This window comes from Lathyrus oleraceus, chromosome 7 (assembly GCF_024323335.1).
Source record: "Lathyrus oleraceus cultivar Zhongwan6 chromosome 7, CAAS_Psat_ZW6_1.0, whole genome shotgun sequence".
NCBI lineage: Eukaryota > Viridiplantae > Streptophyta > Magnoliopsida > Fabales > Fabaceae > Lathyrus > Lathyrus oleraceus.
The window spans coordinates 36,012,615-36,028,103 of record NC_066585.1 but is presented as its reverse complement, the minus strand read 5'-3'; the positions used below and the strand labels follow the sequence as shown (position 1 = coordinate 36,028,103).

The 15,489-nt window shown below is 35.2% G+C and overlaps 2 protein-coding genes across 4 annotated transcripts; one reads left to right on the top strand and one right to left on the bottom strand.

The window, feature by feature from the left end:
* The first annotated feature begins 332 nt into the window (after positions 1 to 332).
* Positions 333 to 4,132, top strand: LOC127100460 (U-box domain-containing protein 35). 2 transcript variants are annotated; one of them, XM_051037663.1, is made up of 10 exons: positions 333 to 643; positions 723 to 841; positions 1,137 to 1,258; positions 1,383 to 1,606; positions 1,721 to 1,778; positions 1,859 to 2,159; positions 2,274 to 2,375; positions 2,442 to 2,849; positions 2,926 to 3,711; positions 3,798 to 4,132. In XM_051037663.1, exons 1-10 carry the CDS (start codon positions 466 to 468, stop codon positions 3,852 to 3,854), a joined length of 2,355 nt encoding a protein of 784 aa, XP_050893620.1. In that variant the 5' UTR covers positions 333 to 465; the 3' UTR covers positions 3,855 to 4,132. The 2 variants fall into 2 exon arrangements, with proteins under 2 accessions (XP_050893620.1, XP_050893619.1); XM_051037662.1 differs by having other exon boundaries at positions 334 to 643; positions 1,380 to 1,606.
* A 107-nt stretch (positions 4,133 to 4,239) lies between these two features.
* LOC127100461 (biotin carboxylase 1, chloroplastic) lies at positions 4,240 to 14,285 on the bottom strand. 2 transcript variants are annotated; one of them, XM_051037665.1, is made up of 17 exons: positions 14,077 to 14,285; positions 13,924 to 13,994; positions 13,477 to 13,805; positions 13,161 to 13,302; positions 12,159 to 12,257; positions 11,993 to 12,049; positions 11,356 to 11,427; positions 10,680 to 10,769; positions 10,224 to 10,283; positions 9,137 to 9,322; positions 8,147 to 8,239; positions 7,999 to 8,080; positions 7,626 to 7,732; positions 5,664 to 5,739; positions 5,240 to 5,286; positions 5,067 to 5,129; positions 4,240 to 4,644 (listed from the first exon to the last, which is right to left on the bottom strand). In XM_051037665.1, exons 2-17 carry the CDS (start codon positions 13,984 to 13,986, stop codon positions 4,546 to 4,548), a joined length of 1,665 nt encoding a protein of 554 aa, XP_050893622.1. In that variant the 5' UTR covers positions 13,987 to 13,994; positions 14,077 to 14,285; the 3' UTR covers positions 4,240 to 4,545. The 2 variants fall into 2 exon arrangements, with proteins under 2 accessions (XP_050893622.1, XP_050893621.1); XM_051037664.1 differs by having other exon boundaries at positions 7,999 to 8,239.
* Positions 14,286 to 15,489: the final 1,204 nt, after the last annotated feature.

Here is a 15,489-nt window from a genome sequence, read left to right as displayed (position 1 = left end):
AAAATAATTATAAAAAAAAACAATTTTTATAAAATAAAATATAGCAAAACATATGAATAATTAATTTAATAAAATACTATATTTTAGTTAGCTAATTATAGGTGCTGTTAGTATCAACCTTCCTAGATTACAGCAATATGTTTCATTGAAAATATACAACGCGTCATTATTCACTAAATTTAGAAAATATTAACAAAATACTAACTTATAGTTACAAAATATTTCTTAAAATAGCTACAAAACACTTATTAACAACGTTGTATTTGTCTGTTTTTTCTACACTTACAAATTGTCTATTCATATGTTCTGTCTCTGAGCTAAGAAAAGCTACAAAAAATCAATAAACTTACAACTGATTCTAGTTCATTTCACAAACACAATTTCATTCATTCATTCATTCATTCATTCAAATTTCAATTCAATTCATCATTGTTGAAAAATTAAATTGATTATTAAGATAAGAAAATGTCAAGAATCATTCAAGAGAAGAAGCTAGGTGCAGGACGTGTTGTTGCAGTAGCCATTGAAAACAACAAAACAAGCCAATATGCTGCTAAATGGGCTGTTGATAATCTTCTTCCTAAAGATCAACATCTTTTGTTACTTCATGTTAGACAAAGAGCTTCTTCACTTCCTACAACAAGTAAATTTTTCTATCCATGGCGTTAACATCTTTTTTCATTATATCATATATTGGATGAATGATTCATGAGTTTATGCAGATGGAAACCTTATAGCTGTTGATGTCAATGATGATGTTGCTAGAGCTTACATGCAACAAATGGATAACGAATCGAAAGAGCTTTTCGCTTCGTTTCGTGTCTTCTGCAATAGAAAGAATGTAAGTTCTAATAAATCATGTAATCACACCGACCACCAGGGTCGTCTTAAGTTTTCGGAGGCCTGGCATAGGTTAGCCTTGGTCTATCTGGGGTAAAACAAATAGGGGTCCTATTTTTCCAATTTAACTGGGACAAATATGTTTTAACATGTCAAATTTGGAGTCTGTGCGGTAGCCCGCCTTGCAGACCCTCAAAGACGGCCCCGAGACCGACTCTATGGATTAGTCTCTGGCTTTTGGCTTTTGGCCGAAGATAGATATGTGTCTCATGTTTTTTGTTCTTTATCTATGACAGATATTGTGCAAAGAAATCTTGTTGGAAGACTTGGATGTATCTAAGGCTATAATGGAAGGTATTACGACATATTCCATTGAGCTTCTTGTTCTTGGATCACCATCAAGGAATGGTCTTGTAAGGTAAATGTTTATTTCAACCATGCTTGATCGATCTTTACAAGGAAATAAAGATTTTGAACTTTGTTTTATTGTGCGAGAGTATAACATAATTCGATTTTGTATGAATTCTAATTCATGACAGAAGATTTAGGACAACTGATGTTCCTAGTCTCGTGTCGAAAGGAGCGCCTCCATTTTGCACGGTGTACATTATTTCCAAAGGAAAAATCTCGTCTGTGAAAACCGCTACTAGTCCTTTAACAGCGAAAGCCGTAGTGCGTAACAATGCTATGCAGATGTCACAACAGCTGCAGCAAAGTCCTGATAAATTCGATGTACAACAGTTAATGCGAAACCACCCGCCACGACGTATGCGAATTTCTCTTTCGATGTTTGTTTGTGACATGAAACTCATCTACTAATTTTGCTTTTGTTATTTTTGCTTTTTCTTAATGTTTCTCATAAAACACTATTTATTTACAGCAACAGCAGAGAAGCCAACGTTACTTTCACGCCTTCAAGACGAAGAAGATGAAATCAAGTAAGTAACTTACGAATCCTTACGATAGAATTGTACATGAGAAATGGTTAATGAGAAGACTAACTTGATTTTGTGGACAGATCGCCATTCACTAGAGGCACAAGACCAACTCACAGACCGTACGAGTCTACGGTCATTGACTCCGATATCTCATTCGTGAGCAGTGGAAGGCCAAGTGTTGATAGGATGTTCCCTTCGTTGTACGAAGAAATGGACTCTGGAAGTGGAATGACGCCTCGGCTTTCAGGAGCCTCGGATTATGATATTAGAAGCTTCGGTTCGTCTTTCTCGGGTGCTAAGTCGATTGATCAGAATGACTATTCATTCTGTTCACAAGACAGTGGAATGTCCATGTCACCGCAACGAAGGATATCAAGTTCGGTAAGCTTATTCTACGTCTAACCTATCAATCGTTCATATTGCGATCACAGACCTATTTTTGTCGTGTGTGCCGAGGAAGATAGAGTTTACTAAATGCGTGTTTCGAAATTATAGGATGAAGTAGAAGCTGAAATGAGAAGATTGAGGTTAGAGCTGAAGCAAACAATGGAAATGTATAGTACAGCTTGCAAGGAAGCGTTGACAGCTAAACAAAAGGTACTTGGCGGATTTTAATTTACTCCGCAGATTTACGAAACAGACAACTAAGTTATTCTCCTGCAGGCAATGGAACTTCAGCGTTGGAAATCTGACGAACAAAGGAAAGTCGAAGAGTCGAAATTATCGGAAGAAACAGCATTGGCAGTAGCTGAGAAAGAGAGAGTGAAAAGTAAAGTTGCGATGGAGGCAGCAGAAGCAAGTAGAAGAATCGCAGAGTTGGAAGTGCAGAAAAGAGTGAGTGCAGAAATGAAAGCTAACACGGGAGGAGACAGTTTCTTACACAGTCCGGCTAGGTACCGAAGATACAGTATTGAGGAAATAGAAGAAGCAACAAAATACTTTTCAAACTCGCTGAAGATCGGTGAAGGAGGTTATGGACCAGTCTATAGGGCTGAACTAGATCACACTGCAGTTGCTATAAAAGTGTTGAAACCCGATGCAGCTCAAGGACGGTCGCAGTTTCAACAAGAGGTATGCAAATTACTGAATTGAATTGCAGATTATTGAATCGAACTGATTCTTATGGTTTGACATTTGATTCATGCAGATTGAAGTTCTGAGTAGCATAAGGCATCCAAACATGGTTCTTCTCCTTGGAGCGTGTCCGGAGTTTGGTTGCCTAGTGTATGAGCACATGAGTAACGGAAGCTTGGATGATTGTCTCTTTAGGAGAAATAATAGTAAATCACCAGCTCTACCATGGCAGCTAAGATTCCGAATTGCTGCAGAGATTGCCACTGGGCTACTTTTCCTTCACCAGACAAAACCAGAACCATTGGTGCACCGTGACTTAAAACCAGGAAATATTTTGCTGGACCGGAACTATGTGAGCAAGATTAGTGATGTAGGTTTGGCAAGGCTTGTCCCTCCTTCAGTTGCAGACACGGTGACACAGTATCGCATGACAACAACTGCTGGAACTTTCTGTTACATTGATCCGGAGTACCAGCAAACGGGCATGCTGGGAACAAAGTCTGATATTTACTCACTTGGTATCATGCTTCTGCAGATGATAACAGCAAAGCCACCAATGGGTTTGAGTCACCATGTTGCAAAATCTATTGAGAGAGGTACTTTTGGTGAGATGCTTGATCCTGCTGTTGAAGATTGGCCAATTGAACATGCTATGCATTTTGCCAAGCTTGCTCTTCAGTGTGCTGAAATGAGAAGAAAAGATAGACCTGATCTTGGGAAAGTTATTTTGCCGGAGCTTAGCAAACTCAGAGATTTTGCTGATGAAAACATGCCTATGATGATGATGTTTGGTGGTGGTGGAGGAATCAATCAAAGAAATAATAATTATTCGCGATCCACATTGTCCTCAACAAGTCAAGTGAGTTACATTCACATTTAGTAATTCATAACCATCCCAAAACATTGATCTGTTTTGCTTATAGGTAATCATATTTTCTTCTGTAGGACTCAATGAGTGATTCCCAGTCAATGTCTGGAATGTCTGGATATGAAAGCCGTTGAAGTTCATCTAGTGGGAAAAATGTAAATTCTGCAGTCCAGAGTAAATAGTAATGCTTCTTCTCCCTTTCCTTTCAACACTGTGATGCATAAAACGTGTTTCAAGATGCAGCAACAAAGCTGCATGATGGCATAACATTGCAAAAGGCATCCACTTCAAAGTCAGTTTTTGGGTTACTTTGTGATTGACAATACAACAGAAATTAATGTAAATGCAACTGTTCAATTGTATTTAGCAAATTATTTTATTCACAAATGGGTACTTGTTGCTTAAAACTTGATACTTATCTCGTCTTTGCACATATGCTAATGGTCAAATCTTTTGGACAAGACTTGCTGGTTTTAAGCAGAATCAACAAATAAAACATGTACACTTTTGGTTGTAAACTAGTAATAAATATGATGTAGTTTATTACTATCTAAAATTGTGTTCTTAATACAAGAATTACAAACATGAAATGAGACAGATCCTCTAAAAAACAATTGTAAAATCCCATAACCTTGCACTAATGCTTTTACGGATCAATCAAACATAAAATAGTTAATTCATTTTACAATATAATTATTGATCAGATAATTGTGGGAGACTCGTTATCAAAATTTCATTAGAACTTTCACAAGCACGCGCACGGACTACATATTGATTACAACAATGCAAAATCCTTATAGGGATGGCATCATATAGTCATATCCATCAGGCAGTCAAGGCAGCTGGTTCTGTCGCATTGTTAAGATCTGTCGCATTGTTAAGATCTGTCACCTTGTTAACTAATACCATCTTCGCCTGTGGGGGCTGCATTTGATATGGACAACAGATATTTACAAAATCAAACAAAATAAAAAAGAAAAGTGTTGCGAGCATCACCAATTCTAATACTCTTTTCAACACTCTCTCATGTGATGGGTGGAATTGATGCAGGTCACACCATTACATGAGTTTTGTCCAACAAGAGAGGAATTGTTGAAAAGAGTGTTAGAAGCTTTTAAAAATTTCTCATAGTTTCAGAAGAGGTCTTTTGGCTAGAACATTGGATTTCAACTCTATTTTCAGTACACAAGAAAAGAATCATGATAGTATTGAAAGATCCTGGATTATGGTTTCAAAGGCATGTTCGTGTTTGTTTTCCTATCAAAAAATTTCCAACAGAGACATAATTTTGAAAGTCATCGTTGCTAGGTGACACAAATACTATCAGCACTATATTAGATTCTTACCACAGCCAACTCATCCAGGTGTTTTGGAATAAAAGCAGTATCAACCTTGCCATTTTTGAAATCCTGTAATACAATAATGATTTGCATACATTAGTTGATTTCCTTCTGAGTTCTGATGGACATCATATAATGTTAAAGGATACAAGTCAACCAAAAAATAATAATGCACCGACCTCTATGTCAAGGATAAGTTTATGATAATCAATAGTTGTAGGAACTCCTGCAACAAAATTTTAAGTGTTAACATCATTATAGAAAGTGTAAGCCAAGGATCAAGATCATCAGCAGTCTTTTTCAAAACAGAATGATTTAAAACTGTAGACCCTTGAGACTTCTAATATCATAAACAAAATGGCTAAATTCAGTTTGACTTGAACCATAAGATCCTGCATCTCCTGCAGTTCGCTTCAAACTGCAGAGGATTTGATTCTTTAAACAAACTCCTTTGTTTTGTTCTTTTTGCAAAGTGTATGAACAAGGTGGGAAGGAAAAACATTTGACTTATATCAGTTTCCTTGGCTTCAGGCATGCAATCAACTTACAGCAAGTACATATATCTAAAGGATTATCACAATAATAAAAATCAGACTACTTCACCTGTGATAATCGTGTCATCGAGTGCCCTTTTCATACGTTCAATTGCTTTTTCTCTAGTCGGAGCCCATACAATCAGCTGCAAAATGTTCGCGAAATCAAGACATGAGGAAGAGTTCAGTTGAAAAAAGTGCATTCCACAGGTGGTTGATTTATTGCATCCAAATCTTTCTCACAACATAATATCTTGGGATACAGTGAGTAGTATACATTAGATCTTTTTTTAAATATAATGAAGTGAAAGTGTGAAAGCCATATGTGCAATACATTAGGTCATATTTATTAAATACTTTGAATTGAACCCCTCAACCTTTTCTCCTTGCATCCATTCATTATTTCCACTTGAATTGTATAGGACAACAACAAAGACATAAATTCAATGTTGTCGTACTCAAGAAATACTACAAGCCTAATCTTTGACCGGGTAGTGACTCTTGCTTTATACAAATGATTAATTGCAAATCTTATACCAAAAGGATCACAGTATCGATTTACTACCTGTGTCTCTAAACATAAGCCCTGTTTAATAAAATGATTTGTTTTGTTGCTAAATATAAGTCTCTTTCAAATTACTAGATGCACTAATTTATTATTTTACAAAAATACCCTAATTAATTTACCATATTTTTGGGCCATTGTCTAACAAAAACATTAACTAAAAGGAAAGTTGAGAAAATCAATAGACATTGTTGACAAATTTATTCTATTGTACTACCTAATTTTCTTAATTTGTGCGAAATGGTCAAGTGGAGCTTATATCCAAGATTTCCAAGATTACATGGTTCAATCATATTGAAAACAGGGCCATACAAAGTTCAATCAGATTGAAAACAGTCCTAGATCAGACAATATATGGCCTAAACATAAGTGGGGGGCAATCCTCAACTAACAAGTTGGTTTTGTAAGCTTGAGTTAGGCTATACCATAATTCTAAAATGGTATCAGAGCTTGGTTCAAGATCCGTTAGGCCACATGCTCTCATGTCTCCTCTATCAAGCCACCTACCATTTATATCCATGCACCAGTCAGGATAGTGTTGGGCGTGAGGGGTGTTAAAAGTCTCATATCGGAGAATATATAGCCCGAACATAAGCTTCTAAGTGGGGGAAATCCACACCTAACAAGCCAATTTTGTAAAGTTTTCTTAGGCCTAACCACGATTCTAAGATAGCAAAAGTTTTGATCTACGAGCCACTGTCATCAATAGTTGTTGTGGCCGCTAATGAAGGCGAAATAGTGACCCCAAACCGCTATTGCATCTGCTATTAGAGTTTTGGGGCTAATGTTAATTCAAATTCTTTTTTTAAGAGTATAAATGTCAATTTGATCCCTTTAAGGGTAATGTTTTGTTGTTCATTATGTTTTGATCTTGCTCACAAACAATCGTTTTGTTCTTCCTACTTTTAGTTAAGGTCTGTTAAGTTTTATTGCTTTGTACTTTAAGTTCTTCAATTGTTAAGAATGGTCTCGTGAATTCTGTGTATTTTCCATAAAACATTGTCTTGTCCATCCATATTTATAACCTATCATTGCTTATATCCGAAAGCCCATGCACTCTTAGAAATAACTTTTTTGATAAATAAAGTTTAGTTGAATTCTGTTTATTAGCTCACTAGGGCTGGGTCTCAAGACTGAAACAACGCTTACAAATATGCTCACACATTACCAACTATTGAGGTACCCACATCGGCAGCGGGATTTGAGCCCATGTCTTTGAAAGAGATGAGTCAAATCGTTACCAACTAAACCAACCTTCATTAACAAACTTAAAAGTATCTGAGTGACAAGGAAAAAAGTTATATATTTGCATTTGATGTTAATTTCATTCAACTGAGTACCCATATTCATATATATACAGTTTATATGCATTTTCTTTTCATGTGGAATATAAAGAGATGCATTATGCTGTATAGCAACTGAGATGAGGATGACAGATAAAAGTTATGAAGAGACAAATTGGCAAACCTTTCCAAGAAGGGAATCATAACTTGGAGGAACGACATAATCAGGATAAACATGGCTATCCATTCTGACAAATGGACCTCCAGACGGCAAGTATGCTGTAATTTTACCTGTTGTTTGAGGAGAGAAAATTCCATAAATTAATAAAATTTCAATTTAAAACAAATGAAAATTATCAAATCCAAACACTTAGCACAGCATTTTCAAATGAGAGAAAGAAGCCAATTGACCAAACTGCCTAACGTATATATGTAATCTATTGTGTATTGTGTATCAGGTAAATGTTGCATCCGCGGAAGCTGGTAGAATGCAATTGTATTTATCTTTTTACACATTTTTACAGAAATACATCTCTGAATCTGATACGTCAAGATACCTGGCCCTGGTCTAAATCCCTTAAAAGCATCTTCTGCGTTGATACGGCACTCAATAGAATGTCCTCTTAGCACAATATCCTCCTGTAGGAAAAACCATGATAAGAGAAAGATTCTAAAGAATTTCAAGGGAAATATCTCCTTTAGTACCTGTTTGTATCGAAGCCTCTCGCCCATAGCTACACGAATTTGCTCTTCTATCAAATCAACGGACGAAATCATTTCTGTGACGGGATGTTCAACCTGATCCAAACCAACACCACACCCCCAAAAACAAAATAATGAAGTAATGAAAAGTAATAAGCACAACTCACAAAATTGAACATGTGGTGTGATGTACCAAAATTTCTCTTCTAGGTATCTTATTAGACAAGCATAAAGATGGCAATGGATAAGATGTAAGTAAGGTATTACTATACTCGAGTATACATGCTCATATGCACAATTATGAACAAGACTGTCCCCAAATCCATAGCAAAGTTAGCAACTTTCATGCTTATACTCATTAGTCATACCTATATGCATGATGGGCTCCTATTAACCCATGCTCAAACCAACTACCCGCATATTATTGAAAAGAACATGCTATCTCTTTAATGTGTTTTCTTAAAACAAATATGTCATGTTACTACTAAATTTAATAAATTCAATTAGAAGAACATCTAAAGAACTTTTTAATCCTAATGACAGAATATAAGCAAAAAATATTACTCCCTCTGTTTTTTTTATAAGTCGCTTTGGAGAAAAAAATTGTACCAAAATATAAGTCGTTTTGCAATACCAAGGAACCATTAATGTTATTTTTCCTATTATACCCTTGAGTATTTATTATCATCTCTTCTTTCAATTATTTAAATTTGTCTTTCCCGTGTAGCTGACCCCACTTAGTGGATAAGGCTTAGTTGATGTTGTTGTATCTTTCCCGTGCAATTAATGAAGGACAATATTGTAAAATCCTTCATAATTTCTCTTTCCCATACAACAATGGTTATTTTTCTTAATACTTGTGAAAAGTCCAAAACGACTTAAAAATACGGAGGGAGTAGTAGGTATAGGGAAGGTTATATAGTACTCAAATCTGCACTAACATCCACATACATTTATAATTCCTAGACAAGTATTATAGAAATCAGTTTCAACCTGGATACGAGTGTTCATCTCCATGAAGTAAAAAGAACCTCTTTCATCCAAAAGGAACTCAACCGTTCCAACACCTATGTACCCGATAGATGCGGCAGCTTGAACTGCTGCATCTCCCATTGCCTTCCGTAACTCTGGGGTCAATGCGGGAGATGGCGCTTCTTCAAGCAGTTTTTGATTACGCCTCTGTATCAAAAATCACAGTGAACATAACAATTACGTTAGGTGGGATCTCTTGTAATATTATTACAAGATGGGAAAATAAATAATCAGAACACCTTTTGATCTTTCTCTAAACTTTTTAAATAAAATAGAAACCATATGATAAATGAAGTTCAAGGTTTTTTAATTATATTCGACACATTATCCTATATTTTCCGGCAATATCAGCACTACTTACACTCATGAAACTCCGAAGAGAACAAAATAGAACAGAAACTCTTAAATAATCAGTATGAAGTGTAATAATTTCAGTTACAGCAAAAAACATTAACTCAATTTTTTTTAATCAGAAAAGAAACGAGTGGTGTCAGAAAGGGATGGTCATCCCAACTAGGTTGGCACTGCTGACCCAAGTAATAGAGTACACACCAAATAGTATTTAATAAAAGGAAAAGAAACAAAACATTGGGGGACAAAGACCTAAAACCTAAAGCTAGGAAGATGATTCCCTATTTCTAACGAAAGTCCTTATTAATGAAATGAGGGATTAAATTACACCAAATAAACTCGTGGAGGGTAATACCAAAAGCAGGTAGCCTATCTGCACAAGCACTACCTTCTCTATAAATGTGAAAACAGAAGTGCATCGGAACAAAAAACATTACTTTAATCTTTTACAATAAGAATCATTAAAACATTTACACTCCAGTCAGAAAAACTGCTCATATATGTCAAATAGTAATATTTATTTTGGATCTTCAACTGACTAAGGTCAGATATTGCATGTATATAGAATATAGATTTTCAAGTTTTGTTAAATGTCACATGACCAAGATGAGTACTAGTACGGATAATATAAATTACTTTTGAAACACTAAATATTGATACAGACAGATAAGAAATTGAGGATGCTAGTTCAAAGCACCTGGATACTGCAATCACGCTCTCCAAAGTGAACAACATTATTATATTTATCAGCAAGAACCTACAAGCCATATAAAAAGATGTAGATGAATTAGACACAATATTATCATTTATAAATGCAAGCAACCATTAAAATTCATAGGACAAAGCAGTGTGCGATTTTTGGAGTTGAGTTATATCTTTTTCATTATTGAACAGATTTAGTTAACAAATTGAATAATGCAATCAAGGAGCACAGATGAACTTCTATTTCAGAGCTTTTAAGACACAGAACATTTGCATTTTATGCAAGCAATCAATCATTGCACTAATGAGAAGTTCAATCTTGTCCATGAGCAATCCCAACATTGAAGGTCTCCTTTGGATCCACAATTTCCGTAGATACCCTCAAAGATTCTCCTAATCCCCGGACTACAGTCAAATTGCAAATTTCAAAAAGAAAAAGGGATAACATTACCTGGAACTCAATGTGCCTTGGGTTTTGAACGTACTTCTCCAAATAAACCCCATCATTTCCAAACGCAGCAGCTGCCTCACTCTTAGCTTGCTGTAAACAAATCAAATTGAAATCATTTACCAAAAAAGCACATATATGTTCCCCATCAATGGAATAAACTATAGAATTATTTGCGATCACAATAATATCATCTCCCTTCCATCAGAATCCACTCTGATGGTTTGGCCCTAAAATTTCTTCTGCTACAGATATTCGTGACATAGCAATTATTGTTACACTCAAACTGCAAAAAAACCTTGTTCCACCTGTTGGGCGCAGGTACATCACTAAGAACTCTTGACCTGTTACTCAGTTAGAAAATAAAATCGAAAAAAAGAAAGACTTGAGGCATAAGCATTTCTTGCTTCAATAAGATTTTTGCTTTAATCTGATTATAGGTAAATTTGATAGCTATGGCTTTGATATTTATATTAGTCCGAAGGTTTACCCTTTTTGTCTTTTTCCTATGGCTATTCCATATAAACAGATAAACAAATAGTTGCAATTTATAATATTAGTCCGAAGGTTACCCTTTTTATCTTTTTCCTATGGCTATTCCATATAAACAGATAAATAAATAGTTGCAACTTATAATATAGATAACATATGTGGAACTTCCGTTCGGCAGAAAAAGCACCTGTAATAACTTCACAAACTCCTCAGGTACATTAGCAAGACGCATACCTCGTCCTCCACCACCTGCGGTTGCCTGAGAAACATCATATGTTTGTCAGTTCACATAAATTAGCAAAAGAAAAGCTTACGCTGGAACTTTAACTTGCCCATTCAATTGGTTTAAAGTAAGCGGCCAAACGAATCATAAGACAATATTAGAAACTAATACATATTCGAAACATAAAGACTATATTAGAAACTAATGCATATTCTTTTATATGTATCACAGACATGATAATATAATTGTGGTAGTAAGTTGAGTAGCCTGCATAAATACAAAAACTATTCAGTTCTACCAAATTCCAAATGATCGACACATTTCAAGGGTCAATACTTCACTTATATGGCCATGGAAATTTTGAGTTTTTCATTATATAAGTTTATTTTCAAATAAGGTCCACATCCCATGTATATCTAAATCGATTAAGGGATAGAAAGACAAAAATGTAGTAGGTTGTAGTCTGAAGGACGCGCGCGCACACACACATTTTTGGACGTAAGAGTGCATAATCTAAGCACGACCAAATGTCAAACAGAAAAATTGGAATTCGCTTCAAATAGGCACAAAGTTGCAGATACAGAATAATAAGCCGACCTACCTTGATCATCACAGGGAAACCAATTTCGTGTGCCAGCCTGATAGCTTCTTCAGTGCTCTGTTAAATTAATTCTTTTAATTAAACTGATGCCATGGAATCTGAAATTCACTTCCAACTTTTAATTGAAGTTATTTGATGCTAAACACACCAGTGTCTAATGTTATACCTGCAAAAGCCCATCACTTCCTGGAACAGTAGGAACATTTGCTTTCTTCATTGTTTCTCTTGCAGTTGCTTTGTCACCCATAACCCGAATACTGCTAGACTGAAAGGCATGACTAAATGTTCAGTTTTACCAAATAATTTGAAGGAGAAATATAGAGAACTTCATGAACTAAACAAGCAGTATGTATTTAACACAGAAAACATTAAGACTAAAACACTAAATTTGGATAAAATTTTGGGATAACTAACAGATACTCTCTCCGTCCCATTGTGGTCATACTACATTATTTCACTCAAACTAAGAATTATAAACGAAACAAAGATGATAACAATTTTACCAAATTAACCTTAATAATAATTGGTGTACTCACTATTATCATAAATGCAAAATGATGATTATGACTAGAGAGTGATCCTCATAATAAAAAAAATAGAGAGAACTAATTTGAAATAAAATAATTAATGTTACATTGAAAAGTTGAAATGGCACTTATTTTGGGATTTTTTTTCCTTTGCAAATATGACACTTAAATGACACGGAGGGAGTAACTTTTCAAGCCCCTTTAGCTAGGCATATAGTGTAGAGATGCATAAAAGCTGGCCTTCACTTGGAAACCAACATTTTTCAATATTAAATAGACAAACAGCAGAAAATCACATAGCTTTGCAAGCAATATTTCTGCATACAGGTTAACAATAGAGTAATTTTAGTCATTTCATACTTTCTTACTAACAAGAAATTTAGTTTTCTGTGGTCGTCGTGGATAAACAGCATCCTCATCACACAATATCACATTGTCTAAAAACTAACATCACTGTGATGCATTAATAACTAATTGCAGTGAGATGATATTTGATTGGCAATCAAACTCATGTGGTTCAAGATAGTTTACACAGAAGCTAGTCTTACAATTTAATGAGAGAATTCGAATAAGTAAAAATCCAAAACTCTTAACTAGAGCAGTGACAAGAAATTAACCAAACAAAGGCAGAGTCTACTCACTTCAGGCCCAATAAAATTAATTCCATGTGCTATGCACATGTCAACAAACCCAGCATTCTCAGCAAGGAAACCATATCCAGGATGCAACATTGTGCATTTGCGGCTATGAGCAGCAGCCAAAACATTTGGAATCAGCAAATACCTGCACAAAAAGAGACAAAAAAAAATACATTTTCATTAGCAAAATGCATTTCAAATTTCAAATTTCAAAATAAAATTTACATAATAAAAATTACTATCTTGTACGAATATGGTGTGTAATTAGAAAGTGAAATGAAATAATTGAAAAGAGAGTGTGAGTGAGTGAGTGAGTTACGATTGGCTACTGGGAGCTTCACCAATGCAAACAGCTTCATCAGCCATTTTAACATGAAGAGCATCCTTATCAATTGTGGAATAAACAGCAACACAAGGAATCCCTAATTCATGAGCAGTACGAATAACACGAACAGCGATTTCGCCTCTATTCGCGACCAAGATCTTTGGCTCACGACAAGTCACACGAAGAGCACCAGAATGAGGTGTTCGGCGTTGCTTACAAGGTCGAGTAATTTGGCTCGGAAACTTCACCTTGTTCGATCCCGATAAGAAACTACACTGAGAATGCAAACTCTTGTTGAATCCTCCTCTCGCCGCAAATAAACCCTAGGATCCGATTCAGAATCAAGTTAATTAAGTAATTAATTAAGTAACTAATCAACTAATGCGATGAATTAAGATTAATAGATGATATATATGAGAGTAATTGTTGAGAAATTGTTACTGTGACGACGGGAACGGAGGACGGTGAAGTAAGAGAGTTGCACGCGGACATTGTTGCCTCCATTTTCGTATCTGTGATTCCAGTGAAGGAAGAAGAATTAGAGAATGAGGATGAAGATGAAGATGAAGATGAATTGAGTTGTTGAAGATTTACCTGTGAATTGAAAGAATGAAGGAACAATGGAATCGGAATGTGTTGAATGAATGGGGTTTTGGAAGAGTGTGAATGTGTATATTGGTGTGTTTGTCGATGGAAACGAGGGTGGATAAATTGAAAGCTCCGTCCAAAATATAAATCTAACAACACTCTTGTAGTTGTAATAATGGACTTTGCATATTTGGTGAGAAACCTAACTAACTATATTTTATTTTCATTCAATAGAGTGAATCTTGTTTAAATCGACTAATCAAAATATAAATTATTATTTTTTTATCAAATCTAATTAAGTTTATTTCTAAGTTTAAAAAATTAAATATTTTTGATAACGACACGGTGTTTATTCTGCGTTCACCACTTCATTGACCTAAAATTAGATGAAATGGAGACAAATTTAAGAAAGCTAATTTGTAATTGTATAATTAGAATGGACCTATCGGCTGAGCGAGAGGTATTATTTAGCACATCGTCCTCATCAAGTCGTTCTTTTAATGATTTGAGTTTTCGTACGACGCTCCTTTTTTGGATATGTCGCCCGAACCTCCAATTTCTCCATCCATAATATGTGATTGGGTGTAAAACATGTATTGGATCAACAAACATTACATAGGAAGTCGTGAACTTAACTACATTTCCTAAATTTTGGGAAATCCCCCATCCATTTTTGGAGTGGTTCCTACATTATATGGAAACTCGATTTTAGACCCCTGAGACGATAAATATATCAATATCGTGATACTTAAGGAAGAACTAACGACACGGAGAAAATACATATATACATTAGATTTTCACCTCACGTGAGTTAACTCTCAATATCATAACAACCATAAAGTCTTTGACAATCCTTATCTGTTGAATTGTAATTCCTTATGTCGAAGCAGGCTGCTCGATAGAGGCAAGGAAGTTGTCGAAATATATTGTGTCGTCAAAATATCGAAGAAGTAAGTGTACTTCGAGAAAAATTTCGACCTAGGTCTAATTTTGTAGTGTTAACATAATTAGGTATTTTGCACTTTGCTTAATGAGCAAGCAAACTCAAATCTATAAATAGAGAGTAACTTGTATCATTATAATAGAACTTGAACTTGCAGTTGCAAATAATAAAATTCAAGTTTGAAAGCAGAGAGAAGTTTTGCATAAAATCTTTTCTTCTTCCCTTATTTTGCCTAAACCCTAATTTCTTTCTTCAATTTCATATTTTTTTTCTTCTTCCATTAACAATTGTGCAGTGAGAATCATCTTGCAACCAAGGTTAGTTGGTTCACTCGAGTGAAGAGTGAAGAACAAAAGAGAATTTGATTAATGCGATTGAATCTTGTTTATCAAGATTGCAGCGAAATTCTCGGCAAGTTTTGGTGAATTTCAAACATCTGGTATCTAAAGCACTGACTAAGTGATTCGCGGGAAGCA